This window comes from Struthio camelus, chromosome 2 (assembly GCF_040807025.1).
Source record: "Struthio camelus isolate bStrCam1 chromosome 2, bStrCam1.hap1, whole genome shotgun sequence".
NCBI classification, from domain to species: Eukaryota; Metazoa; Chordata; class Aves; order Struthioniformes; family Struthionidae; genus Struthio; species Struthio camelus.
Genome location: NC_090943.1, coordinates 17,696,363 through 17,721,619, shown reverse-complemented (window position 1 = coordinate 17,721,619; position 25,257 = coordinate 17,696,363). Strand labels below are relative to the sequence as shown.

Below are 25,257 nucleotides of genomic sequence, written 5' to 3'. Positions count from 1 at the left end.
GAAATAAAATCTGTAAGTGTTCTGTGCTTTTGCAGACAGCAGGGATTCATGGTTGGACATGGCAGCAATAGCTGCAGTAGTATTTGTAAAAGTCATTCTAATTTAATTAAAACTTTGAGTGCAAAAACTCAGTCCCAAACTACAAAGGGATCTGGTAGCAGTGCAGAGAGTAGGCTTAGGATCACTTGCTTCAGGTTGACACGTGGGCCTATTCTTATTTCAGTTTTTCCCCTGTGAAAGTAGAATTGATAAAGAAAAACAGCTATTTGCTTAAACTTTCACCATGTCAAAGTATTCTGTTGCTTTCATTAAGTGGTTGTTGTATTAGGAACTCCAACTCACTTTTTTTAAACAAGATTCCAAAGCTTGCTTCTTAAATTCATGTATTTTTAGGACATGTGTGAGCTATCCTCATTTTATAGCATTCTTCCCCTTCCCGCTCTCCTTTTAACAAAAGAGAGCGTGGGAAGGGCAGGGTGGCAGCTAGAACAGCTGTACAGACTTTTTCCCCTATTTGAAGGATGTACTTATATTTTTCAGTTTACTGGTTGGGTTTTGTTTGTTCTGAAGGTACCTTTTTTGTCTTCTGTAAATATGTCAAATGTTCAGACAGGTAAGACTTAAGGCCAGTAACTTCTGCATTGTGAGTAGTAAATGATCGCCTTCCTTGACCCTGGTGGGGGGAAAAAGACATTAGGGAGAAGGGGAGATCCAAGCATTGGTAACTGCCTCAGTCCTAAATACAATGATTCTGTGCAGGAACTGATTTTAAAGACTGTCCATCACACTGACAGTCTGGAATCACTCTAGTTAGGCCTCCGAGACTGTCTAGTCAGTCCCAAAGCCAGCACAGGAAAATGCCTATTCTCTTGTCAGGATTTTGGATGTTCTGATTCCACAAACATCTGTAAACGGCAGAGGTGGTATCAAAATGTGTTAGTCTTCTAGAATACCACAGTAGTTTACTTCTTGGCCCCGAATTAAAAAAAAAAAAAAAAAAAAAAAAAGACAACCAGTCATTTTCTTTTGCTTGGCTACAGCTGATGCCAAGTATCCATAAACCTCAAAGAACATTTCTGCTAAAGATTAACTATTATACTTTGGATTTCTTTTTTTCCTTTTACATTCATAACTTCATCTCCCCATCCAGTGCATTTTGCTGGCTGCGTCAGACATTCTTTCACCTTACAGAAGAACAGCTTTTCCACAGATGTAATGATACTTGGGCAGGATACATGCATGGTGATCTGGATGAAAGTGATTTTCCACAAAGACTTATTTCACTGAAGTAATATGATCCTTGTGGAGTGAGTGCATACCTGATATTCTCAGAATTGCCTATATTATATGGAAGAATGGAAGTCATGATATTCAAGGAAGATAACTAAATGTTACTCAGGCTTGCTAGCTCAGGCTAAGTATTAGCTCTGTGTTCTCAGTCAAGTAAAAATGTTCTGCTCAAAGCACTCTTATTAGTTGAAAGTATTAAAGAGGGTAAAATGTTTAAAAGTTGGTAGTGAGTAATTTTTTTTTTTTTTTTTTTAACCCTTGCTTTAGTTTGCAGGTGTCCTATCTTCTGCAAATATGCAGCCTGGAGGTGAAAGGGAGCAAAGACTCGTACGTCTGAATACTTTGGGCTGTGTTTTGTTTTAGGCAGCCAGTGGCAATATTGCCAATCCACTGATGTGTTACATGTCCGTGATGGAAACCTTTGTCTAATTGTCTCGTGTTCAGCTAGACAAACGAGGAGTTTGGGAGAGGCCTTCAGGAAGAGATAAGCACTGGAGGACCTCATATGGAGTGTCAGTTGTGTATAACTACCTATCCCTGCACGTTTATGGAGACTAAAGCTGTTGGGAAGTCAGCTGTATGTCATGGTCACCGTTGTCAAAAGCTACAGCTGTCTCTCTTAACTGGTGGACCTCCAACCTTTGCTCATCAGGGAGAGCCAAAACTATTAATTTTCAACTTTTTCTGATAAATAGATGCCAAAACAAGACTTTCTGGTGCAGGCTAGGCCCCAATATAGTGAATTTATGTACTCTGACAGTTCACTTCCTTTTTGTAGTTACTTTGCTCATGTTGGCCTCCAAGAGTTATGAAGGACGTCTGAAAACAACTGGCAGTGGCATGTGTGTGAAAGCCAAGCCTATGTCCAATTTAACCCATTTCAAGGATAACACTAGCAGCTAAGACACTACACTATTACCACAGAAGAAAGTTTTGTCACTTTTGTCATTTTTTGCCTGGATTCTTGCCAAAGCCTTTCATACAGCACTCCTAGTTTAGGCAAAATCATTGCTAAACTTTTACTTTTGTTTCGTCAATCTAACATTTTGCCTCCGCTGTGAAAGGTTTTTACATTGACCCCATTCTGGTGCTTCTGGGATTATGATCATTCTATCTCAGTAGCAGATGGGAAAAAAAGATCTGCAGAGCAAGCTGACAAAGATGGGCTGATATATAAAAAGCTTTCTTTCAAGAGAAGACTAAAAGTAATTTTTCAGATTGAAAAAGGAACTTTTGGAGACAGAGGAGGAAGTAGTAGGAATAGAACTGTGAAAGTGAATAATTAATGATTATTCATTATTTATCAGAGGTGGAAAACTACAGGTATGCAATGAAAGGAGTAGACAGTAGGCCTTAGATCCAAGGGTTAGACCTAGTAGTTGTCATATGTTTGCACACTTTCCAGAGAATCAACTGCTGACTACTGTGTGAGTTAACCTGCTGAGCTGGTGGGCTGCTTGCATGATCCAATTCAGCAGTTCTTGAATCTTTATTTATGCAAGACGAGGCCCTCCAATTGCTATTAAGTCAGGGCAGTCTGGGTATATTGCTGTTTCCATGGTTTAAAATAATGTGTTGCTTTAGATTCTACGCGGCAGTGAAGTTTTCAGTTGCACACCGAACATATATATTTCTTTAAGGGATGATGTCGCCACTGGAGACGGAAAACGTGGTCTTGTTCTAGGAGCAAGTTGTTTTGTTACATGTATAAAGTGAAGAGTGAAGGACTAGTATGAATCCAACCTCATGGCAGAGGAGAAAAGAAAGTCTTCAGAGAGACAGAAGCAGTCTTAGCATTGCAGATTCTTCTTTTCCTCATCAGCCAAGCAGTTTGGGGCAAAGGTTTAGAGCAAATACTCTGCATTAATGTCAGTGTAAGAAAAAGAACTTTTTCTGCCTGCTATGCTGAGCAGCTATAGAAGTTTTTAGAAACAAAGCCATCTTAGCCTGAGGCGGACCCAAACGCTAACTCATCATCGTGTGCTTTGTGAGGTTTGGAGCAAGGCAGCCATGTGAGACGTGCCAGGACTGCCTGGCAGCGGTCATTTTGGGCAAGAGAGGAGGTAACTGCTGTCTTGAATGCTAACGTTCTTATTGCCGTTGTATTCTGTGAATTTACATTCATGATTGCTACGTTGTTTTTTGTTTACACTCTCGGGTTTTTCTCAAATGACTGCCTTAGGGCCATTGGTCATCCCTGAATGGGTCGGTAGTATGGTTGCAGGAAGCAGCTGCCTGAAATTTGATTTCTGGCTAGACCTATGCAGTCTTACAGTTTCCTTCTCATCCTTGCAGACAAGACTTGGTGTGAGGTATCAGTTATCACGTTTCTAAACAAATCTGTGTCTTGTGGTTGACATAGGTTGCCAGCACTTTTAACTGCTGAACCTGTTCAAACATCAATAAGGATAAGAGTTTTTGTATAGTCTTTACTGAAATGCTTTAGATGAGCAAAAGTTATGTAATAAAATATTAACAATTCAAGTAGAAAAATGCTACTGTTTGCGCAAGCACTACAGATGTACTTTATGGAATACTCGAAATGATTTCTGAAAGCTAGGGAATTCGTACAGATGTGAATTTCTGAGGGAGGTAAGTTGAAGACCATATCTCTGTGCCCCTTATATTCCTTGCTGATTTCCCCCTGCCCCAAAGCTATTCAACTCAAGGTTTGTAAGGACGCAGCACAGCCAGTGTCCCTTTGTACTATATTCAGAATTTTGGTCAAGATTAGATAGCAGCACTTTTAAAAGATTGTGCTGACCTAAGAGACAATACTGATGATCTACATTTTTGAATATAACACATCCTTTAAACTACTTGAATCTCACAGGTGAATTTCTGATTCACGATGTAGTTAGCACTGAGTTATTAGTGCATTGGTATTTCCCTGATTTGTATCACCAAAATACCCAAGATAAGCAAGGAGATACTAAGCAATCCATAGCAGTCTGATGGTAACCTGAGTTGCTGGATTTCTAGTCCAAGCAAAAGTTGCAGAGTTGCATTTGAGGTACCTTATGAGACCTAACTGGTGACTGACTGCTGAATAGACCTCTTCCTTCCTGGGTTTTAAAGCAAATATTTTCAAAATATGTTTTTGTGAGCAGTAAATACTAAGGGAAGGATTCATCTCATTAACTTTGGACATCTGCAGTATAAGCATTCAGATCTGAGCTAGTCACCCTCAGTGCCTTATAGTTAACAAAAGGGTGAGGGAAATGATTTCTCTAGCTGATTTATATGTCTGCTTTAGGATATTCTGCATCATACCCTAGTCTCCCTTGACTGTATTGGCAGTTTCCACGACCTGTCTTGGATCTAGACGTCTGTTTTGTCAGATGTTTCCCATTCAATATGTTCAATAAAGCCATGGTATCTGTGAGCTTTATACATCTATGAAATTTAAATACTTATAGTAAGTGTTAGTAAATGTTAGAAACTGTTGAAATGACTAGGGTAGCTTTTGAGGAGAATGTTAGAAGTTCAGTGTCGAAAGCCACATTGTTGGCATGTTTTTCCTTCTAGGTTGGCGTTGTTGAAGAAGAGTGGCGAAGAAGATTGGAAGAGCAGGCTCAGCAAAAAGCAGGAGTATGCAAAAGTGTCTGTCACAGATCGTAGTGCGCAGATGCAAGAGGTTGAGCAGCTGTTAAAGAAGAAGGTAACTCTATCTTTGTTAAGAAAAAACAGCCTACTTGAAACGCTACAGCTTTGAAGATGCATCCAACTAGACAGGCATGCCTAATATTAGCTACTAGCTCCTGCTACCTCTCTTGCCGTCAGGCTTGTTTAAAAAATAATTTTCCCATCACAAGAGCTCTTTAAATGAAAATATGACTTTGCTGTCTAGGTACCTACAATATTAGTTAGAGGGTCTTTTACATCAGCACAAAAACTTAAAGTTTTAAGTTTTTAAGTTCAAGTGTGTTTTTTTGTAAAAATTTAATGTCCCTAAAGCTATCATCTCTTGGCTCCCTCCCCCATAATTTTGGCTCCTAGGAACACTGAGGAAATGCAGGTACCAGAGCATTTATGAGTCATTTGGCTGTTGTTCATCTTACATGGTCTTTGGTGTTTGTTGATAGCCAGAACTATCTGGACTATGATTTTTGTCTGTCTTATCAGTGTTAAGGAATGGAACAAGAGATTGGCAGAAAGGTGTGAAGGAGAGGGAAATCCGTGCTGTTAGCACACTCTGGCTGTGTCTATGCATCAGTATGTTGTGTGGCCCGGTAGAGCAGAACAGTTAGTGTGGAGGATCTAGTATCCATGCCATACTGTCTAGTGGAGTTTTGCTTCAGACTACATCCGGTCTGCTCCCATGGCCTGACGGCCGGTTAGCAGCTGTAGTGTTAAATGGGGTCCAGGAGTGCACTTTGGGACTTAGTTTCTTCCAAAAGTCTGTGCGCTCCAAGACTGCTCTGCGATGTGAACCAAACCACAGTAAGTGAGAATGACCAGGAGACAGGCTTCAAAAGGATGCTCCTAGTTCAAACTAGATAGCTAATGAAAACTTGTCTCGTTTCCGGAGTATAGTATTTTGAAAGTCATAGCGTCAGATAAAATATGCGGTTCCAAAAACTTTTAATTTGAAGGACAAGTAAAGATGAAACTTCTTTTATAAATTTTACCAGTGGAGACAGTAATCTTTGGATCTAATCATTTAGTTGTGGAAATACTGTTTCTATTAAGTAGTTGGTATAGGTAAGCAGACAATAACAGAAGGCTTCTTCAGTATATGACAAGTAAGGAGTCGTTACACAGTCTGCCGTTACTGAGGATAATCCCTGTGCCTGAACATATGACTCATCAAGGGTGCTGTGTTAACTGTAGAGAAAAATGAGAAAATTGATTGTGAAGTTTACTTTGTGGGTTTCGGGTTTTGCTTTGTATTTTGCCGTGTGGACTCGCTCAAAAAACAGTTTATAGCAGTTCCTAGTTTGAAGATGTCCTAAAGCAAACAGTTTCAGTGAGGAAAGCAAAATTGTAGTCAGATTTTGAACAGGCTTGTCTCCAAAATGACAGCTGTTGAAATCAGATTACAGATGTTCTCTAGCTAAAGACAATGGGGTTGAGGAAAAAGCTTTAAGCAGATGCCAGGAAGGCAGAGACAAAACCTTTGTTCTCTCTCCTTGCTCCCCAGCACCCATATCTTCCCTGCTGTGATACCATGTGCAGCAACTCCAACTCAGCATAGTGCAAGTTAGGCTTTTAAAGCAAGTAAGAGAGCGTGAAGGGCTTGAAGGGTACAGGCTTTGATATGACAGCACTAGCAGTGGGAGCTTCTGTGACACTGGGTCACCCGCTGTGTTGGGTCACCTTAGCACTTGGCTATTTAGAGCCTACACTCAAGGACTGGCATTTCTGCCAGTGAAGTCTTGGATGTATAGGAAAAAAATACCAATTTTAGTAGACACACAGCTCCCTGAACTGTACTGGTATTTGTGACGCCGATTCATTATGTGATACTTCAGAAATAATGTAAAGCTTCGCTAAGTTGACCACACTGCTTACAGCATTTCATTTTCAGCTGCCCTTAAATCTGAAAATGCTGTTATTGATATTTTTCAAAGTTTCTGTATTTTTAAAAGGGCCATGAAACTCCAATGTGGTCTAAACACTCAGTGCTATCTGTTGCTGGATTAGCAATGAGAGTACAGGAATTGTATTGACTACTGTAACTTGTGCGAGTTGAAATACAGTTTCCACAGGCAGCAGTTACGTGTTGACAGCAGGAGTGTATAAACTTCTGTCATGCCCTTCTGGTTCAAAATAATGCCTGAAGCTTATTAGTTGCAGTATGTTACTCTTCTGATTAACGTAGTCAGGCACCTTTTTGTTGTTGTTGTTTTTAAAAAAAAGTCACCTGATTTGTTTTAGAGGTTTGATTATTGGAGCATAGGTATATAAAATAGAAAATGTTAGAGTACATTAGATTTCTTGTAAGCCACAAAAGTTGATGTTTATGTTCTCTTGACTAAAATAATTATGTTAAGGAGTGCTATTTGGACAGTACCAGTCAAAATGCTTCTGCACGGTTGTCTGCATGTTGAGATATTTCTCTAAATGTGTTATAGTCATTTATATGTGGCTAAACTGTAGGAAAGCCATAAAATTCATGGAAAAGTTGATGGAGCAACTTCAGATGAGGGGGAAAAACGGAATAAGGAATTAAATAGTGCAGATGAGGATTTTGGGGGTGGGGAGGGGAAGGAGAAGACATTGAGATTTACTTGGAGGTCCCGCATCTGTTTTGATGGTTGCTGCACATAGAAGGAAAGCTTGGAAGCCACGAGCCTTTTAAAATTTTTCATATGTACAGTGCAACATACTTGCACAATTCATAGAATGACCCTTCACAGCAAGGGAAGAATTGTGCCCTGTCCAGCTGAATAACTAAGATAAATGTCTTGGAAAAAATGCATTTCATTTGGGAAGAATATTTTGGATTTGGTATGTCTGTATTCATCATCTTAAGTTGGACGGAAGTTTAGTGACTTCCAGGTTTTGTTTCCTGGGTGGAAAACTTAGCTAACTTTTAAAATCCTTCCTTAGTATGAAAACACTGAGATTTACTGGAATGAAAATTCCTATTTTACAGTCAGCCATTTTTAACAGAGTCCCTGATTAATGTCATTACCAGCTGCACTGCAGTAGCATTAAAGCAGTGAATGACATTTGAAATGCACTTAATTCTTGTAGCAAACTCCTATTGTAACTCAATACTGGTGTTAAACATATTTCTACTAGGATTGAACAGTCAATTCAAATTACTCTGGAGATGAAGTGTATAAAAATTGGATAGTGGGTAAGCCCTTAAAAAGTGACCTTTAGGCAAAATATTAGTCTTTCTGTACATGGCTTTATCTCAGTTATGTATATGGCATCCACTATGTGCTTGTATCCAGTTCTAATTAAAGCTCAAGCTGCAATGATTAGATGTCATTTTGAGCAATTCTCTAATGAACTGCACTTTCCAACATTCTGTGCAATGTTTCTTATTTGCTTTAACCTATAGGAAGAAAGAAGAATTATAAATGATAATGCCATGTTTAATCAGCTTGGGTAAGCCCAGCTCTGATGCAGGGGTTATTGTTGGCTGCGGGCAGAATGGTGAATTCACCTTTGCCGAGTGCTGTGGGCTTAGCATTTCCTTCTAGATAGCTTTTGAGTTTCTGTTCCAGTTTTAACTAGCATTCCTTCATTTTATCTAAAAAACAGACGGTTTGTTATTTAGTGGAGACTGATTAAACTTGCAGCAGAAATACTCACATTGTGTTGACATGGTTCATCGATTTAATGGCACATGAAAGCAGAGATTTAAAAAAAAAAAAAAACTATCAGCAGATGAAAAGTGTATCTTCTGGCTATGCAGTTTAGTTTTGTGTTGAGTTGTAGTGATGCTTCCTGCACGGAATGCCTTTGGTAAACATGCAGTTGCGTTATGAAAACATTTTTTTGATCTCTGGCTTTTCAATAGGGAAAACGTTTCTGGAAGATTAAAAGAGTGAGATTTGCTTCGTTTTAAGAAATTAAGGGGAGGGGTTATTTCCTTCCCCTGTCTCCATTTCTGACAAACAAATTATCTTTTCTCTCTAATTCTTTTGCTTTGCTTCTGTCATTGTCATAGGAACCTGTATATGCTTCTACTTATTCTCCTGCTATACCTGCTGTCTATAAATTTCATCCTTTTCTTCCCATTAATCAGGTGAGCAAATGTCTGCATATTTTCAATGTGCTTTCTTGAAATTGCTGAATTTTCACTTTTTTTTTTTTTAATGTAGGGCATTAATCATCCCTGTAATTGCTTAGCCAGCTTAGTAAATACTGCTTTTTAAAAATGTAGTATTATACAGTTTGTTGCGTACTGTCCTTCGGTGTATATTTCGGTAGCGTTTCTCTTGGAGTTACTTTTATGAAACCTGGTATGTGTTAGAGTATATAGATGAGAAACTAAATCAAGGAGACATTGTTGCACTCACTATAGCACTGAAAACTTTAAAAGGTTGCTTAAAAAAAAGGATATACAAAATATGTAACTCTTCAACTTTTATTTTAGAACAAAATGCTGTGTACTGTGTCTTCTCTTTTAGAAATGCACATATGCAGGTGTAAGGCATAAAATCATCTAATTTTCTAAACAAACAAAGCAAGCTCCTTTTGTTCAGAGGAGACTTTTCTGCAGTGCTTGTCCTTAGTCCCTGTGTAAAGGGTACTTGCCTTGGCACATCCTGCTTCTATTTGCTAAATCTCCCACCTTCCTGATTCTCTCTCTCCCTTCCTTGAAGGTCTGTAGTGCTAGTTTGAGAGAATCAAGCCCTCTGATCTCTGGTGAATATCCTCCTTGCAGATGGAAGGTGAAATGCAGTACAAACTTCCTGTTTGATAATGGAGGGAGGACTGAGACAGAAAATGATACTAACACGCATGTTCCCGAAGCAACTTGTGGTAACGGAGATGAACTGTGGTTTTGCCTGGGAATAGAGTTCTGCTGCTGTTCTAGTATACTTCAGAAAAGCTTCGCGTAAAGTTTTCCTTGAAATCCTGCCCATACTTCTGCAATTCCATCATCATAAACAATCTGAAGAACTTATTTACAAAACATAGATCATGAAAAATGTAAAATGACTTGCTTTTTTCAGCTAGTTGCCTAAGATAGTTAGCATTCTGGCTAGCTGGGTAGTAGTAATGAATCCAAGGGGCAGTTACTCACTGCTGGAACAGAGGATGATGGTGATGGCAGGAGACTACTTAGAAGGATATGTGTTTTTTTTTTGACCACTGATGTTTACCTTTTCCACACTAGCTTCCATAGTTATTTGTCAGAATGACCTTTTACTTTGAATTTTTAAACTAAAAATTAAATTTGGCAACTGAAATATGTTAATTTCCCTGTAAGCTCTGAGTTTACAGAATCACAGAATCGTTTAGGTTGGAAGGGACCTCTGGAGATCATCTAGTCCAACCTCCCTGCTAGAGCACGTTGCCCAGGATCACATCTAGACGGGTTTTGAATATCTCCAGCGAAGGAGACCCCACAGCCTCTCTGGGCAACCTGGTCCAGTGCTCTGTCACCCTCACAGTGAAGAAGTTTTTCCTCATGTTCAGACAGAACCTCCTGTGGTTCAGTTTCTGCCCATTGCCTCTTGTCCTGTTGCTGGGCACCATGGAGAAGAGGCTGGCCTCATCCTCTTGACACTCTCCCTTCAGATACTTGTAGACATTGATGAGATCGCCTCTCAGTCTTCTCTTCTCCAGGCTCAACAGGCCCAGCTCTTGCAGCCTTTCTTCATAGGAGAGGTGCTCCAGCCCTCTAATCATCTTGGTCGCCCCCCGCTGGACTCTCTCCAGCAGTGCCATGTCTCTCTTGTACTGGGGAGCCCAGAACTGGACCCAGTACTCCAGGTGGGGCCTCCCCAGGGCTGAGGAGAGGGGCAGGATCACCTCCCTCGACCTGCTGGCAACACTCTGCCCCTCATGCACCCCAGGATACCCTTGACCTTCTTGGCCACAAGGGCACACTGCTGGCTCATGCTCAACTTGTTGTCCACCAGCACTCCCAGGTCCTTCTCTGCAGAGCTGCTTTCCAGCAGGCCAACCCCCAGCCTGTCCTGGTGCTGGGGTTATTCCTCCTTAGATGCAAGACCCTGCACTGGCCTTTGTTGAACTTCAGGAGGTTCCTCTCTGCCCAGCTCTCCAGCCTGTCCAGGTGCCTCTGAATGGCAGCACAGCCTTCTGGTGTGTCAGCCACTCGCCCCGGTTTCGTATCATCAGCAAACGTGCTGAGGGTGCACTCTGTGCCTTCCTCCAGGTCATTGATGAATACATTGAACAAGACTGGACCCGGGACTGACCCGTGGGGGACACCACTAGCTACAGGCCTCCAACTAGACTGTGCGCCACTGACCACAACCCTCTGAGCTCGGCCATCCAGCCAGTTCTCAGTCCACCTCGCCATCCACTCATTGAGCCCACGCTTGCTGAGTGTACCTAGGAGGATGTGATGGGAGACAGTGTCAAAAGCCTTGCTGAAGTCCAGGTAGACAACACCCACTGCTCTGCCCTCGTCTACCCAGCCAGTCCTTCCATCAGAGAAGGCTATCACATTGGTCAAGCATGATTTCCCTTTGGTGAATCCATGCTGACTACTCCTGATCACCTTCTTGTCCTCCAGATGCTTAGTGAGGACCTCCAGGAGGAGGTGTTCCATCACCTTTCCCAGGATGGAGGTGAGGCTGACAGGCCTGTAGTTTCCTGGCTCCTCCTCCTTGCCCTTTTGGAAGGGTGGAGTGACACTGGCTTTCTTCCAGGCCTCAGGCACCTCTCCTGATCTCCAGGACCTTTCCAAGACGATGGAGAGTGGCCTAGCGATAACATCCCGCCAGCTCCCTCAGCGCTCGTGGGTGCATCCCGTCAGGGCCCATGGATTCATGGATGTCGAGTTTGGACAAAAGATCTCTAACCCGATCCTCCTCCACCAAGGGAGAGTCTTCCTTTCTCCAGCCTTCCTCTCTTGTCCCCAGGGTCTGGAATTCCTGAGGGCTGGCCTTAGCAGTGAAGACTGAAGCAAAGGCAGCATTCAATAACTCTGCTTTCTCTATATCCTTTGTTACCAGGGCACCCGCCCCATTCAGCAGCAGGCCCATGTTTTCCCTCGTCTTCCTTTTGCTATTGATATATTTGAAGAACTTTGAAGAATTTGAATTTAGCATAGCTTTATTACTTTTTCACCTTAGATCACCTATTCATTTTGGTGTGACGGAGTTCACTAGCTTTATTTATCTAGAAGGTAAATATACAGTCTGACTTGATTACCTAAGATCCCTCCAGTGGTCAGTGGAGAGACACAGTCCTTCAATGGGCTGTTCATCTCATTTATCTTAAAAGGGGAATAGTTGTCCCCAAAAGTGTTTCTCTTTCCATTGACCATGGCGAGATACATCCTGCCCTCTTAGTAAGCTTCTTCTATGCCAGTGTCTACACATACACATATTATTTCTGGCAAGATTGATCTTTCTGTTGTTTGCACTAAACACCAACTGAGTACATTTAGAAAACAGGGTGTTCAATTTTACTCAGACTGCTTTTGAACAGGAAGCTTTGCATTTGTATTTTCTGCTTATATCAAGATCTGTATAAGTTGCAGAAGAAAGCAATGCATTAACTTTCTCATACTTGTAGATCTGTTGGAGTTTTTGTGTTTTTGTCTTAGGAGCCTAAACTGGAGCAGTTTTTCTAATGCTAGAGCGTTACAAAGCAAATCAATGTTTTTGGACACCTCTTTTGTATAATTCATAGCACTGGTTTTAAAGGGACTTCCCTTTTGAAAAATACGTTCTTAGTTCTCATTCTTGGTTTCAGTTTCCCCAGCTAGGGACAGTCTTGGTCATCAATGTGCAAAACTATGAATTCTCTCATTTCTTGCATTTAAAAAAAAAAAAAAATCCATACTAACAAATCACTTTGGGTTATGTTCTTGTAACCTAAAAGTTGTACTGGAAAATTGCAGTACATGCACAAAATGGGGCATTGCCTAGATGTAGGCCACAAAAGCACTCTCAAGAAATGCGCTGCCATGCTAGAAGAGACCAGGATGATCATCCTGCCTAGCCAAGCAATACTAGTAAAGTAATTCCTCCTAACTATTCCTGCATCAAATCCATGATTCCTGCTTAGGCTGAAAACAGATCTTCTAGAAACATAGACAATCTTGATTAAAAGAGTATGGAAAGTCCACCACAATATGAAGTAATTTTTCTTGTGTGATTACTCTCAAAAAAGTCAGAATGTCATCTGTGATTAAGTCAAATACATTAAAGAAATCAGAGGTAACTGTGTTAACATATTTAATCATACTTGATCTCATCAAACTTACCATTTTGATTAGACCTGTTTTCCATAATGCCATATGGAATGGCATTAATTATGCTACTGTGCTTTGATTCTTTATTGATTGTATTGTACAGCAGATCTGCCCATGATTAACTGGAACAAAACCTAGCTCATGTGATGTGTACTTACCTGCGTACCTTCAAATCTACCTCTTTGAAGTATTGTCCCCATCTTAGCTTTTAGTAGTCCTATAGAATTTCCCATGTATGAAGGTGTTTTTTTTTTTTTTTTAAATCAACACTTGCATTCAGGGGACTTCCTGTGCCACTTATCTGATGTTATTAAGTGCCAGTTCTTCTCACCCTTTTTGTGTTTTTCCTTTTAGGAATTTAGATTTGATTGAAGTAATTGTTATAAATGAAAACATGGATGCTTTCTTTTCACTGCAAACTAGGATATATCTTTGAATGTAACTACCTTTTTTGCTTAATGGAAAATATATTATTAGAGTATACTATTAGTTATTTGTCTTGCTAAACCTTGATTTGCTCATGATGAACTAAATAACTTCTTGCTTTGGCTTTATATTGGTCTTTAGCATCCCGTATCTAGAGCTCACGTTTCCAAACTTCAGATTTTATAGTTCATTCTACATATTTGTTGATTTATTCACTTTAAAACTAGGCAAGTTTTAGTTTTCTCATCGTATTTTCTCCCAACCAGAATGTGCTTTAAGCAGCTCATTCCTCCAGAAACCCTACCCTTTGGCAAGTGTAAAAGCTTTTTAAACTACTCCCAGTTACCAACTGTATTTTTATCTTAAATTCTTTTGACAATTGTTTTGACTAATACTAGTTTTCCAGCTACAGAAATGTGTTCTTACTTTAAACACCAACTATACTTTTGTTTTTCAGCCGGATAGTTGCAGCAAATTAAATGGTTTGTTTGTATCTATTCAACTATCGCCATTTTCTTTGTTGATTAGGGGGGCACGGGGAAGACAAGAATCTTGCTGCATTAGGATAAAGTCTAATGTGAATTTGCTCTGAGTTTTGTGATGTATGCGCCCAACCTGATTTTTAGGAAATCGAAAGATGTTTTGCCCAATGGAACAGCTTGAAAGCCTCCATAAAGCATGTTTGTTTCTGCATAAGATGGAGAGCTACTTATTCTGTTCTGTCCTCTGACAGGCCTCCAGAATTACTCATGATCTTTCTTATGATTTATATGTGTAGTGGTAAGTACACAAGCATTCCAGATCAATGCTTTCAGAATTTCCAGTAGCTCTGCAGTCTCTGGAGCTTTTGGTAGTCTCTGGAGACAAAAGTTAAAATTAAAAGTTAAAATTAAGCCTCTTTGGACTTAAACATAAGACATATATATGTACATACACACAAAAACACACACGCGCATATGTAAAAATAAAAAATTCATGTGTGTGTGTGCCTATCTGTATAAATAGGTGTGTGTGTGTATATATATATATATATATATATATATATAAAATATATATATACACATACACACACACACACACACACACACACATATATATATATATATATAAAAATTAAAAATATCTTTGACTCCACTTCTCCCTGCCTCACTTCTCCCTCACTTCCCCACCATGTTGAAATCAAAGCCACCATCTTCACCAAGTTAGAAATACTTGTTTTGTGTATGAAATTCCCCTTCCTGGTTTCACTAGGTATATACCAATTTCCTGCCCAGATCTCTTCAGTGTGTTGCTGAGATTTGTTCTACTGGCAGGTCTCACTAGGCTCTGCTGCTAACATGAGAATAGGTGGAAATTGGGGAAAGCAGACAGAAATCACATTAAATATTTTCTTTATTTAAAGCATTCAGAGACTCTTCTAGAAAAGGAATCGCTAATTGAATAGACTTGAATCTTGTTATTTATATCAAATATTTAGAGTTCTAGGGAAAACTCTGAACATTTTATCCTGATTATCATGTCTTACAGGCATAATGTCTGGCTGCCCAGCTATCTTTCATAACAAAGTGAAAGCAAACATCACTGCAGAAGGCTGTGGAGGTACACAGAGCTAGAGAAGGGAATGGGGGGTCCTAGTCCTTGTACAAAATGTTTCTTGGCTTGTTTTTCCTCATCTGGCTGGATGTTGCTCTTGCTAAATACTGAAAACTAAAAGAAAAATATTCATTTCAGTGTGTCCCCAGGAGCCATGATTTTTCTATAAAGTATTAACCTTACGTTGATTTATTCAGTATTGCTGATTTCAAATATAAGAACACCTGGATGTGTATCTCTTTCTTATATCTTGAGACTGAGAATACTGTTCATGTTTAAAAGCTTTTCAGTTCTTTTTCATTTTCCTTCTGCAGTTTTATGAGTTTGAACTGTTCTAAAGCTTCACGTTTTCATGCGGTTTCTCAATTCTAGGAGTTAAGGTTGTGAAGAAAAATGCCAAGTAGCACACAGCTTGGGAGTAATTCCAGAGTTGACAGTCTGATGCTGTAAAAATACTCTTTCATGCTTGATTTCTATGCAGTATAATCCCTGAAATGTTAACCTGCCTTTTAAGATAAATGTGTTGAACCAATATGTCTTTGGCCTGACCTAGCTACAGCAGAATATGTAAATTCAGTCTCCTTCCTATTTAAGGTACCTTCATCAATGCTTTGTGTTAGGAAGGTACTAAGATGCTTGGTGCTCCTTGCCGCTTCTAATCGCTCAAGCTTTTGGATGCCACCCTCTAAAGCAAGTAAGAAAAGCTCAGGGTGACTCCTCCTTCCCTCCCCCCACCCCCAAAATTATCACAGTCACTGGAGAAATATTCAGAAGAGCAAGTTGACACTTGAAGTGAGCAGTCTCTGGAGAGAGAAGGCTGCTAATCCTGCCTGGAGAATAAAGTTACTGTAAGAGTGATTCAGAAATCACAGACTGAAATTGCACTTTTTAGTTGTTCCCTGTGCCACCTGCAAATCTGCACACTTGAAAACATATGTTGAAAGTCAGATTAGTGATCTCACTGATGTAGCAAGTAATATTTGAAAAGAACAAGGTCTAGAAAGTTATAGCATATACAGAGTAATTTGTTTGCTTTCCTTAGAAGGAGAGGAGACTATTTGCCTTGGCTGGCAGTTTGAAGAAAAGGTCAAAGAGCATACATACCATAGACCAAAATTTCATCTTCCTGGTATAACGGGGCAGCAAAAATAATGACCCTTCTAAGGCTCAGGGTCACTGAGTTGTATCTGTGGCTTTCCTTCAGTAACCTGTATTCCTGCCCTCTTGCCTGTGCAGCTGGCAGCTGAAGCGTTCAACCAATCCTTTGCTGTAACGTGGTCAGTTTATCTATTTTTAAACATCCTCTTTCTCTCTTCACCCAAAAAAGCAGAGAATGGCAGATAACCAGGAGAGTCAAATGACCATTGAAGAACGAAAGCACCTGATTACAGCTCGAGAAGAAGCCTGGAAATCCAAGGGTAAAGGAGCAGCCAATGACTCCACGCAGTTCACTGTAGCTGGCCGAATGGTAAAAAAAGGTCAGTGAAGAAATAATCCAAATATAAACAAGCCACAGCTTATCTGTCTAGTCAAAATAAAGTCAGGCTACAGTTAAGCAGAAACAGTATCCATATTTAGCAAGAGGAGTACTGTTTATCTTCAACTGAGTATCATGTCACAAGGTTGTTCACTCTAGCTTCTTGTGGCTGTTGGTATGGATCTGTGTTGTTCTGTGTTGCTGCACTACTGTGCCGTTATTACTGGGCTTTCTGACTGGTCATAGTTGATCACTTGAACATTCATATGTTCCTCCTTCCCCTTACCCCTTCTCTCTAGTACAACCCAGAGGGCACAGCTGGATTATTCTTATTTGACTCTTGCTTGAAAACCCAGGTGCACTGTCTAGAGAAAAGTTGAGAAATCTAGCTCTTGCTGGCTCTTCCCCCACTGGGAATGTTTAGCAAACACGTTATTTTTATGAACGTTGTTTTGGACAACAACATTCCAAACATTGAAGTTTGGAAGTGAAGTGTTGAATTTGGCTGAAGAAATGCCTGAACAGATTGTAGTACAGAACCAGGGAGCAAAATTGACGTGGGACCAATGTTGACATTTATGGGATCTCTTGAATTCAGCCAGTCACTATTTCTAGATAAGGTCATTCTGGTGAAGCAGACAGGATCTCTGAAGGTTGCCCATGGTAGAAATATAGCTGTTCACACAGGGGATCGGGGAAGATGATAGCTTTTGGAAGAAGGCACGTAAACTGCAGGATCTCTTGTTGTTAGTGAATACTAACTCCTCTTGTGTGACAAGAGCCTAGTTATTAAACGCAACAAGGAACCCTGAGTTATATAACAACCACTGAAAAACCTCACTGTGAGGAGAGGACGGTATTGCAACAGAGAGTAACTCTTTTATGGGTGCTCTTCTTGTTCCACATACTTTTCTACAGGCCATTTTCTCCCCACAACCTCCGTTTGCAATCCATTCCACATTCTCTTGGCAGATACACAGATTAGCAATGTATTTTAGCTGCTGCTTACATTGTTTTGCTGCCAGAAACCCCCATGGTCAGCGTTCCAAGACTAGCCTGTTTTGGAGGGCTGCCAAGAACAAGGTTCAGTGGCCGAAAGACTGCTGGCTGAGAGCTTTTGCCAAATAGATTGGTCTTTGGGAAGGTAGGGAACTTGATAGCTTCTGCTCTTTATGGGGTGAGGGGGAGAGATCTCTTGAAAGGGTCTCTGTAGGTGCTGTGATCAGCCTTGCGGAGAAGCAGGGTAATCCAGTGACAGTGGCATCAAGTGCAAGTAGCCCAAGCAGGATTTCTTTCAGATGTGAAATTTCTTTCAGAAGAAGTTGTTGTTGTGATGAGTTTTTAATTTAAAAGATGAGAAAGCACCAAGACGCACAAAATTAAATCTTTGTCATATACATATGCACAGATACTGTGTTTGATTGCTTTTTTAAGGCTGAAAATTGTTCAGTCCTACCTGGAAGGACTGAACGCATCCTGGAGGAACTGGATTTTTTTTCAGTAACATCTGAACCTCTTCTCAATGTGGCCTTGTTGACTGAGTCCTGGGATAGTGATTGAAAGCTGTGTCCTCTCAAATACGTCCTATTGACGGCTTTACCCTTTGACTTAAAATCTACTGAAAACTAAAGTCTCTTAAGTAGCGGGAAGAAATGTGTTTTTGTGGAAAAGCTGCTTCATTGTAGTCTACGTCTGTTTGGTGTTTGGCAATTATCACTTGCTTGAACTTGCTACATCTCCTTCATGTTTCAGTAAAAATAGTGGAAACAGCATATTGACTCGGCACAGCATCAGTTTATCTGGTCAAAGCGATGAAGTCTTAAACTTATGTGGCTTATGTATATAGATATTAGAGGAAGTTTAAATACCACAATTTCCTCCTTCACTGAAAATCTAATCAATAAGCAATAGCAGATGCAATTCATTGCTACAGTGTACTTTTCCACCTAATCAAAAACTCTAAACCTATGTAGTCCTATTCTTCTTACTGGAGCTATGTAGAATCATGTGAAAAGAGCAAAACAAAAATCCTCTCATGTAATCCACTGGGTGCAGAATGAATTGTGTCATGCTAGTTACTGAAGAGGAGGGAAGAGAATACAAATTCAGTGCAGTATCTCTTGATATGATGGGGACTCTTAGTTTCCGTTTCTCCTTCCGCTTCTATGTGTACTTTATAAAAGCCACAGGGCCCAAGAGTATCTGCTTAGTCCAGGGAGAGCCTTCACAGGTCAGATGCGTCCTGCTGTGTTTATTAATAGAGATGAGTTTAAATAAAAGTACCACCAAAGTCTCAGTAGATGCCCTGCAAACCATATGTATTTCTGTTCAGAATGGATGCATGTTTCTAAAACGTGGCCTGTGGTAAAACTTGTGCCCAAAATATAAACCATGTGATCTATTTACTTTTAAAACTGGGAAAGTGACTGGTACTGAAGAGAGCATATTTCCTGTGTTAGCTTGCTTATGGACTCCTGGAAACAAGACTTGACTCTTATGAATGAGACTGAGATTGCTGTTGGTTAAGGAGTAAATAGGGCAGTAGACTCTGACATCCCTAATGCAACAGTTGTGGAGGCCGGGGAAGTACAAGGAACTGCCAGAAGCTGCCAGGTTCACCTGCTTTGCCTAAGTAGCATCCCTGTTCTCATCACTGTTGCAGAGGTAGGGTGATCCAGTACTGTATTTCTTATGTTCTTTGCTCTTATGCAGGTCTAGCTTCTCCAAGTGCCCTAACTCCAGTAGCATCCCCTTTCTGCAACAGACAGAAGTCTACCACCCCAGTTACGAAGCCCTTAGAAGGTAAGGAATAAAAATGTCAAATGTTAAGACGTTTAGGCTTCAGGCTTTTTGACCTCCAGTTAATTTTTACTTTTTATTTCACTTAGACATTGAAGCCAGGCCTGATATGCAATTGGAATCAGATATGAAGCTTGACAGGCTGGAGTCATTCTTGGGAAGGCTGAATAACAAAGGTTTGTAGAGTTACCAAAGAAGGCAACGTATTCGCTATCTGACTACAGTAAACCACTTAAACAGTTTCTTAGTTAAAATATCTTATAATGGAAACTGAGTATTTCTTTGTTCAGACTGTACTGGTCAGACAGTTTGCTTTCCTGATTCAATCTTTGGTAAATTTTAACAAAAGTACCTTATGCTATTGTGTTACAAATATACAATACAATAAATTACAAATACTGAAAATCTTTTTTTCTGTATTTTTCTGTCTTTGATATGCACGTTCTCTTGATAACATAATTTCTTAAAACCACATGGCCGCTCTGAACCGCACTGTCTCATGTGATGAAACAGATTCAGATGTAGTTTAATCTTTCTGAAATCAAAACAGGACACTATGCTGCCTTCAAGCGCAATGTGCTACAGCCATCTTCCTGCTTTTTTGAAAACTTACTTTCTGTAGCAGCTCATACAGCTCCCTCGTGTAACTTGTTGGCTACAGATGAAGCTGCCTAGAGATCTCTGGTTGTTCCCATCTTATTTGTCTGTCGTCCGTGTTGTAAAGACAGAAATCCTGTTGTAATTTGTAGTGTCCAACGTCATAAATATATATGTTTCGCTAGAGGAAGCACTAGCATTGTACCATGATTGTGACACCGTTGCTAATCTGCATTAGTCTCTTTTCAACATGTAGTTCTGGTAAATCTTTTCAAGGGAAGGAATTATCTGATGAGGGGCAAGGTAGCTGTAACAAAGGCGGTTGCATCTGAGTAGCAGTTCCTGTCCTCTTTTATTATTCTTTTCCAACAGACTTACTACCACCGTCCCATTCCCTCAGAAATTCTATGAACCAGAAGAAAATACATGTTTATGTCTTTTAGAGTTAGAAATTCTAGTACGGTTATTTACTGAAAGGGTGTTTTGGTTTGCTTTTTTTCTGCAGTTGCTGGGATGCAAGAGACAGTGCTAACAGTTACGGGAAAATCTGTGAAAGAGGTGATGAAGCTGGATGATGAAGAAACGTTTTCCAAATTTTACCGCCAGGTGGATTTCCCTTCCTCCTCAGTGCCTTTGGAGCTTGATGAGGACTTTGATGCCATCTTTGATCCTTATGCCCCAAAGTAAGAGCTATGATTTTATTGTTTGAATCCGTGACTAAACAATTGTTTCATGATCACTTAGGAGTCGTGGAATACTCTTTTACTTCATTCCTCCCCAACCACTAAGGTGATTGGGGTGGGAAGGAATGCAACATACTTTTCCCTACTGAAAGGACACTCAGTTGAGAGTTGCCTACTTCTTCGATTCAGGCACAAAAAGATGGTCAAAATATTCACCCTTAGGTCGTTTTGTAGATGTCTTAGTACTTAGCACGTCCGTTTCTTCTCTACATCTCTTAAATCCTTTCTTTGCCTGAATCAGTGAACTGACTCTAATTCCCTTACAAATGTCACACCCTAAGTCAAAGTAAATCTCTTGTTGTTGGATGCTTCTGACTAGGAAAATCAACTGGTGATGATAAACACTGCTTGTTTCTCAGGTTAATATCTTCTGTAGCAGAGCACAAACGTGCAGTTAGGCCTGTGCGCCGAGTTCAGTCCTCAAGAAACCCTCTTAAAATGCTGGCAGCGAGAGATGATATTCTTCATGAATATACTGAACAAAGACTGAATGTCGCCTTCATGGAGTCAAAGCGAATGAAAGTAGAAAAAAGTAAGTTAAAGGGATGATTTGTACAAGCCACTGTCTTGCTATTTAAATAATAATTAAAGAAAATTGAAAGAAAAAAGAGTGTGTTCTCTGAGAGGCCATAAATTAATTGAGCTATAGGGCTGGATGTAGGTTGGCCTAGGAGATCTGGAGAAAAGGGCATGCTTGACTTTCTCAGGGAAAGCTGCCTAATGCCGCCTCCTCCAGTAGCTAGATTTCTTTGTTTGTGTTTAGCATAGCCACCTTGTGCAGAGGGAGCTCTCATCCAGGGTGAGGATGGGAGACTAAGCAAAGCAAATCTAGTGGTATAGTTCCCTTAGGCTAGGAAAAGAGTGGGGGGGGGGGGGGCTGGCAAGAATAGATAAATTTCTGTTCAGGTTCACTGGCCTCAATTTGGGGTTCCTAGCTGTCTCTTAGAAACTTAGCTGTCTCTTAGAAACTTGAATTGGCTTTCTTGGCTCCCACTTCCACAGAGGATCAGTGCTCTGTGGCAGGGCTTTAGGTGCTTTCTTGTGACATTGCCTGAGAACCAAACTGTCAGCAAGTGATATTACTGCAGAATTTACTCAAAGGTTTTTGAAGCCATTTTTACTGTTTTGGGAAAAAATTTTCCATGCTGCATTTGAATAAAGGGAGATCATCTTAAAGCATTATCTATATTGATGAAAACATTAGTCATATGTGCAATATTCTATTGCCATTTGAAGAGAACCATTTTCCTGAATTATAAACTCAAAGTGCTTTGTCTTTAGTTGAGAAATAGGCAGAAGTTGCCAAGAATTTAGGCTTTAAGTTTACCGTAAAGCATCAGTAAGACTTTGAAATGTAAATAGCTGTTGCATCGCACTGACTGAGACAGATTTGAAGGGAATTTCAGTTAAGGAGCCTTGGCTACTCTGGTCTCTTTCATCATTAATCATTTATATGGCACTGCAGAGCTACACAGTACTTCACAAAACATTGGGTAAGATATGTTCCCTCCCAAAGCTGCTATTTCTGCCAAATAACATAATTCTGACACTTTGCTGTCAGATGATATCTAGAAACTTGGATATTACTAAGCCCACAAAGCTTTTAGGCTAGCAGATGATCTAAGTTCAGTCTGTTTTTGCTGTTGTCATTGAGAAACCAAAACAATTGGATACATTTTAGGAAATTTTTTTTTTTTAATGTGGAGACCAAAACTTTTTTTTTAACATAACTTTGCCCTTTTTCTGTTTTGTTTGTTTGTTTGCTTTCCCTCCTATTTTTTTTATGTACAAGTGTCTGCAAACTCAAATTTCTCAGAAGTAGCGCTTGCTGGATTGGCAAGCAAAGAGAACTTCAGCAGCGTTAGCCTGCGAAGTGTTAACCTAACAGAGCAAAACTCTAACAACAGTGCTGTGCCATACAAGAAGCTAATGCTGCTGCAAATTAAAGGTATGCCAGAACTGCTTTTACTTTCTCTGGTAGGCTAGCAGGAATTGCTGTCAAAACTGGATGTCTAGTTTGTATTAAGAGGTTTTCACCTCACATTTTTGCCCACAACCTGAAAGAGTGAGAACTGTGAAAAATACAAAAACTCACATGCACGTTTGCCTTGTGGTCACTGGTGCCTGTTTTGCAGGGAGCAAACAGAATGTTTCAGGAATTCCAGCCATCTCCTGTGGAAGTTTTTGAACTGTCCCATTCTTCCAGGACTCATTATAACTTGGAAGTCATACAACAGTGTTCTTGTTCCACTTATTCTTAAAATACATAGTAATATACCTGATTCTGCACAATACTAGCTATTTTTTTGCCAAAGTAAAAGTCTTAAAACTTTACTGCCTATGGAAACTGTGCCATAGCTTCACTTAAGCAAATGTAAATGACACTGGAATTTGGCTGCTTCTCTGCCGCTTATTTAATATCTTTCCTGAAGGACATAAAGTTGGCAAAGCAAGAACAAAAATTGATAGAAATATTAGTTGATAGGGAGCAACAATTTTTTGCTTCCTGTGAGTAAATCCTTCACCCCACCATAGTATTAATACTTCTGTAGCAGTCTGTTTCCATGTATTTTGCTAAATGGGCCAGGATCATTTTTCTTTCATTCAAAACAATTAGACCTCAGAGTTTGACAGCAGTATTCATAGCAATATAATTAGCCTTCTTTTATCTTTATCTTTAGGAAGAAGACATGTTCAAACAAGATTAGTTGAACCAAGGGCCTCCTCACTGAACAGCGGAGACTGTTTCCTGCTGTTAACGCCACATTATTGTTTCTTATGGGTAGGAGAGTTTGCAAATGTCATAGAAAAAGCAAAGGTTAGTACTCATTGAGTTTTTCATTATTTGTTTTTAAATTGTCATAGCATATATCTGCTATTGGGTCATGGTGCCAGTTTTCTTAATAAAGGAGCATGTAACTGATGATCAGTGTACACAGGTACATAGGCAAGAATCCTGTAAATATATTTTAGCTTGTGTACTGAATGAAAACTGGCATAGGAGTGTGCAGGTTGCAAAACTGCGAGAGAAAATAGGATATCCTCAGGAAATGGATTTGCACTCAACCAAAATAAAGTCTGAATTGCAGGATGTCCTTTTTATTTCTATGTCAGTTAAGTTCAAATCTTGTTTTAAGGCAAGTAAAAGAATGAGTGTATTTCTGTAACTTTTTCTCTAGTGTCTGTTTTAGCGCAACAGAAATAATGACCAGTTCTCCTGCTCCTTGCTGTATTATATCCTATCTGCTTTTGCCTTCTCCCTGAACATGGTATGCACAAGTACGACAAAGACTTAAGCAATCTTGTTCAGATAATTGTTAATCTCTTAGGCTTCAGAACTTGCAACTTTAATTCAGACAAAGAAGGAACTTGGCTGTAGAGCTTCTTATATACAGACTATAGAAGAAGGAATAAATACCCATACCCATGCAGCCAAAGACTTCTGGAAACTCCTTGGTGGCCAGACAAATTACCAGTGTAAGCATTCTTTCTTCTAGAGTTACAGTATCTGATGTTTTATCACCGTAAAATACTTGAGCTGGTTCTCTCCAGTGAAGAGAACTGGATGTTAAAAATGTTATTATTTTTGACAATCTTTTCCTTAAGCTGCTGGAAGTCCTGAAGAAGATGAAATGTATGAAGCTGCAATAATAGAAACAAATTGCATTTACCGCCTTGTAGAGGATAAACTCATTCCTGAGGATGACTACTGGGGGAAGATGCCAAAATGTACCCTGCTACAACCAAAAGAGGTACTATGCCACTTACTTCTACGTGGTTAAGTGCAGGGATATGCAGATAACTTGACTTTCAGTAACTACAAATGCTCATGGAGAGGCTTCACTGAAAATTTGGTCCTGTGTATTTCTAAAAAGGTTCTGAACATTTTGCTATCTATAACATGGTGCAGATCTCAAGTATGACATACTGTTTTTAAAGTGAAATTCTGTTTTAGGAAACTTAAATCTCTTTGTTTCGCTCAAAGTCATGCAGTGCAAAACAGGTTGCGTTGTGGGGGGGGGGAAAAATCTATCCTTAGCAGGCTTTTTCTTTGAAATGACCATTGCACCCAACTAAAAAGAGATGAGACCAAATTTCCAAAATAAAGACACCATATAATAAGTATACCAAAATAGAGACACTTACCAGACTGCATGTTCTCCCAGCCTTTTCCCGTTGTAGGAGGAAGTATAGGTCTAAACTTCAGTGAAAGCTGCCATAATTTGGCAGCATTCAGTCATGCAACAGAATTGTTTTTTTGTTGTTGTTGTTTTTTGTTGTTGTTTTTTTTACTAGTAGCAGCTCTCTGGTCTGCTAGTGACTTAGTTACTACCTAAAGATACTCCTCGTAGCATCCCCAGTACTTGCTTCCAGTCAGCCTCAACAACTAATTCACAGTGCAGACCGCTGCCAAGGACTTACTTTCATTGCTAGCTGTTAATGTCACCATAATGTCACACTGAGGTAGT

The 25,257-nt window shown here is 39.9% G+C and overlaps 1 protein-coding gene across 30 annotated transcripts in view; it reads left to right on the top strand.

The window, feature by feature from the left end:
* Window positions 1-25,257, top strand: part of SVIL (supervillin) — a 141,830-nt gene that overhangs the window by 103,199 nt on the left and 13,374 nt on the right. For 24 of the 30 annotated variants that reach the window (XM_068934460.1, XM_068934469.1, XM_068934468.1 and 21 more), the window contains 10 exons: window positions 4,819-4,951; window positions 16,500-16,650; window positions 19,362-19,451; window positions 19,538-19,624; window positions 20,551-20,728; window positions 21,148-21,320; window positions 22,581-22,736; window positions 23,470-23,606; window positions 24,118-24,265; window positions 24,395-24,540. In XM_068934460.1, the coding sequence (XP_068790561.1) occupies window positions 4,819-4,951; window positions 16,500-16,650; window positions 19,362-19,451; window positions 19,538-19,624; window positions 20,551-20,728; window positions 21,148-21,320; window positions 22,581-22,736; window positions 23,470-23,606; window positions 24,118-24,265; window positions 24,395-24,540 (1,399 nt within the window). The remainder of the gene's footprint in view (window positions 1-4,818; window positions 4,952-16,499; window positions 16,651-19,361; window positions 19,452-19,537; window positions 19,625-20,550; window positions 20,729-21,147; window positions 21,321-22,580; window positions 22,737-23,469; window positions 23,607-24,117; window positions 24,266-24,394; window positions 24,541-25,257) is intronic. The other 6 variants (XM_068934472.1, XM_068934466.1, XM_068934474.1 and 3 more) reach the window with 1 other exon arrangement.